This window comes from Myotis brandtii, unplaced genomic scaffold (genome assembly GCF_000412655.1).
Source record: "Myotis brandtii unplaced genomic scaffold, ASM41265v1 scaffold103, whole genome shotgun sequence".
Lineage (NCBI taxonomy): Eukaryota > Metazoa > Chordata > Mammalia > Chiroptera > Vespertilionidae > Myotis > Myotis brandtii.
The window spans coordinates 4553811-4557247 of record NW_005353460.1 but is presented as its reverse complement, the minus strand read 5'-3'; the positions used below and the strand labels follow the sequence as shown (position 1 = coordinate 4557247).

At 60.5% G+C, this 3437-nt stretch overlaps 1 protein-coding gene across 1 annotated transcript in view; it reads left to right on the top strand.

Moving 5' to 3' along the window:
- Positions 1-1298: 1298 nt before the first annotated feature.
- The window catches only part of LOC102254027 (homeobox protein Nkx-6.3), a 6468-nt gene continuing 4329 nt past the window's right edge, over positions 1299-3437 (top strand). Inside the window, exon 1 of the mRNA XM_005856518.1 lies at positions 1299-1680. Within this exon, the coding sequence (XP_005856580.1) occupies positions 1299-1680 (382 nt within the window). The remainder of the gene's footprint in view (positions 1681-3437) is intronic.

Genomic DNA, 3437 nt, shown 5'->3' with positions numbered 1-3437 from the left:
ATGAGAGCCCAGAAAAGCCTTGTATATTGTAAAAATTCATTGGGGGGGCGGGTGGGTAGGCATGTAGGTGCTCTGTGATTCAATCTGGTTTTATTCATCAAAAATACACTGAGCGCCAACCAAGTGACTGGCACAGGGAACCACTGCTGAAGCAACAGCTTCTCAGCCAACAAAGATTCCCAACCCAGGTGCCAGGCCAGACAGAATATGGCAATTGCCTCAGCAGAGGCACGAATGATTCCTCGGTGGAGGAGGAAGGGACGACAGAGGTGATCAGGGAAGGCTGCCCAGAGGCAGAGGCAGGAAGAACACACACCCAGCATGCCCAGAGCTGCCCTCTCTGCCTGGCAGACTCCCACCCCCAGGCTCTCAGGCCAGCCACAGGGATCTGCATTCCCCTCCCGAAAGCCCAGCCTCCCCACTTACCCATCCCAGCGGGGAGGAGGGAACAGGCATCCACGCTCAGACTGCACACTCCCATGGAGGCTCGGGCATCTGCCCCCAAGGGCCTGACCCAGCACCTCCGGACAGCGACCCCTGAACGGGGCCTCCTGCCTTTAGGAGAGCAGCTGCAAGAACTGAGACTGACAGCCAGCAGCTGCCTCGGGAGCCTCCAGCCCCCACCCACCCACCTTTTCCTAGATGCTGGATGGACCTGGGGACCAGGAGCAGGTGGACCCTCTGAGAATGAACAGAGCTTTCAGATTCATTCTCTCTCTCTCTCTCTCTCTCTCTCTCTCTCACACACACACACACACACACACACACACACACACACACACACACACACACACTGGCTGATTTTACAGTCAATCTTTCAAAGTGCAATTTGTCTAGGAAAAGCCAATGTGAGGCCCATGTGGATTTCAACCAATGGCGACGCAGCTGGCGCGGCTCAGCCAGTCTCCGGTCTGTATTCTAATGGGCCATATCTTTATCAGGGAAATGTGGCTTCTCTGAACTTAAAACTTCCCATGGAGGGTCCCCAGACTCCGAGGCAGAGGAGGGGTCTGAGCTGAGGCGTGGGCACCGCCTTTCTCCGGGCCTGGCAGGGAGAGAGGGAAGGGGTGCGGGCAAGGCTCTCACCTGGCCCGGAGCACCTGACTTCCGAGCAGGTGACGTGGGCGACAGTCCCTGGGCAGCGGCCGGGCCGATGCCTTAGGTGGGAAGGCGGTGGGATCCGGGGCCGCTTTCGAGCCTCCAAACCTACCATGGGATTCTGGGCCCGATCTCGGGGTCTCAGGGTTTAGGAGCCTGGATTTGGGCTTCCTGCCCCCCCTCACCCTGACCCAGGGAACATGGAGTCCAACCTGCAAGGGACGTTCCTGCTGAACAACACGCCGCTGGCTCAGTTCTCGGAGATGAAGGCCCCCGTGTGCCAGTACTCGGTGCAGAACTCCTTCTACAAGCTCAGCCCCCCGGGGCTGGGCCCGCAGCTGGCCGCCGGGACCCCGCACGGCATCACAGACATCCTGAGCAGGCCCGTGGCCACGCCGAACAGCAGCCTGCTCTCCAGCTACCCCCACGTGGCGGGCTTCGGTGGACTGGGCTCCCAGGGCGTCTACTATGGCCCCCAGGTGGGGAATTTTTCCAAGGCTGGGAACGAGTACCCCACCCGGACCCGGAACTGCTGGGCGGACACGGGCCAGGACTGGCGAGGCGGGCGGCAGTGCAGCAACAGTGAGTACAATGGGGGGGCGGAGGGGGGGAGGTGTTGTAAGGGGACACTCACAGTGGGCCCACCCCACCTCCCACTTCTCCTCAGTGGCCATCAGGCACATCTCTCAGCTGGGTGCAGGGCACAATTCTCCCCTCCACATCCCATGATCTCCCCTCCATCTTGCTTGGACAGGGAGTCTTCCCCCCCCCCACTCCCCACCCTTACCAGCTGCTACCTCAGCTGCCCTTCTAGAGAACCCGGGGTCTCTGGGTCTGGGGAAGACCTCATGGCCCACACCCACCCGGCGCAGGGTCCAGCTGGCAGCTCACCTTACTTCTCCCACCCAGAAACCGTGTCCCCCTTCTTCATCCGCAGCAGACAATGCTGTCCCCAGTGAGGAGCAGCTGCCTCCGCATCGTCTTCCCAGGCAGCCCACTCATGCCTGGCTCCATCCAGGGACCCAGGGTGCAGTGGCCCCACTGCAGTCCCACCTGCGATCTAGGGGGCTTGTTTCCTACCATCCCCCTCAAGGTTCATGTCCATAGCCCAGCGACAACCGCCCAGCCCCCAGGAGCAGCTGCTGAGCCAGATCAGACTCCATGTAGCTGTGGTGGGGGCTCTCCTCCCCCTACCCATCCCCAAACCTATTTTCAAAGAACAGGCTGGAGGAGGGGGCAGGACATGCACAGACAGGTGAGGCTCACCTGGGAGGCAGGGAGGGCACAGTGGCTGCCGGAGCCATCCCCTGCCACCAGGCCCTGCCTGCACTCCTGTCGGAACGCAGGGCCGCCCACTGCAATAGGTCCCAGCTGAGGAAACGGGATACACGGCTCCTTCCCTCCACTGCACTGCTCCAGGCGGCCACACTGCCTGGCAGACCACCCCTCACGCAACCTGGAACAGCGAGTTCCTGGGGGTGAAGACCCCGTCTCTTGAAACATATTTTATAACCTAGTTTGGGGGGCGCTTTAGGCTTCAGGCAGTCTTCCCTCTCACCTCCATCTTCCTCCTCACGCCAAACACCACATTCCCCACCCTTCTGTTCTTCAGTCCTGGTGCCAGCACACCCACACACAGGAAACCTCTCAGAAAGTCAGTGGTTAGCAAAGGGAGAGAGGACTGAAAAGGAGCTCTCTACAGAGGTCTCTTCCCCTTTCCGTGCCTCAGTTTCCCCACCGGTAGCAGGAGGAGGCGGGACATGGGCCACCAGGCTGCACTGAACAAGGCCCGACAGGTGGGCTCTCTGCTTATTCTGGGGCCTGCAGCCCTCCAGCCCAGCTCCTTCCTAGCAGGCCGCCTTGGCGGGGCAGAGGGCCAGGTCTTGAGCCTCTGTGTCCACACTCTCCAGTGTGGGTGACTCCTAGGCCTGGGGACAGGGGAGAGCAGTAACTTGGGGCTTAAGGCTCTGGTCTCTGGAGACCTGGAAAATAGGATCCCAAGAACAAGGAAGTCAGGAGGGGAGGAATTCTCAGGCCCCTCGGCCCTGATTGCTGGTGGAAGGTGCCTAATCCCTTTCTTGGTGTCCCTGAGATGGAGGGGAAAGTCCTCTTGCCCCGGGGGGAAGGCAGCATCGCCGAGTAAGAACATTAAACACAGGTATGGTCCATGGCAGGTCCTCAGCCCCCTCTGTCACTAAGTAGCTGTAACCTGGGGCAGGTGCCTTTCCAACAGGTGTCCGCCCGTCCGGACATGGCCGAGGTCAATCACTATTATCAGAATGTCAGGAATGCTGCTCATGGGAGAGGTGTCATGACCCACCCCTGCCCCCCCCACCTCC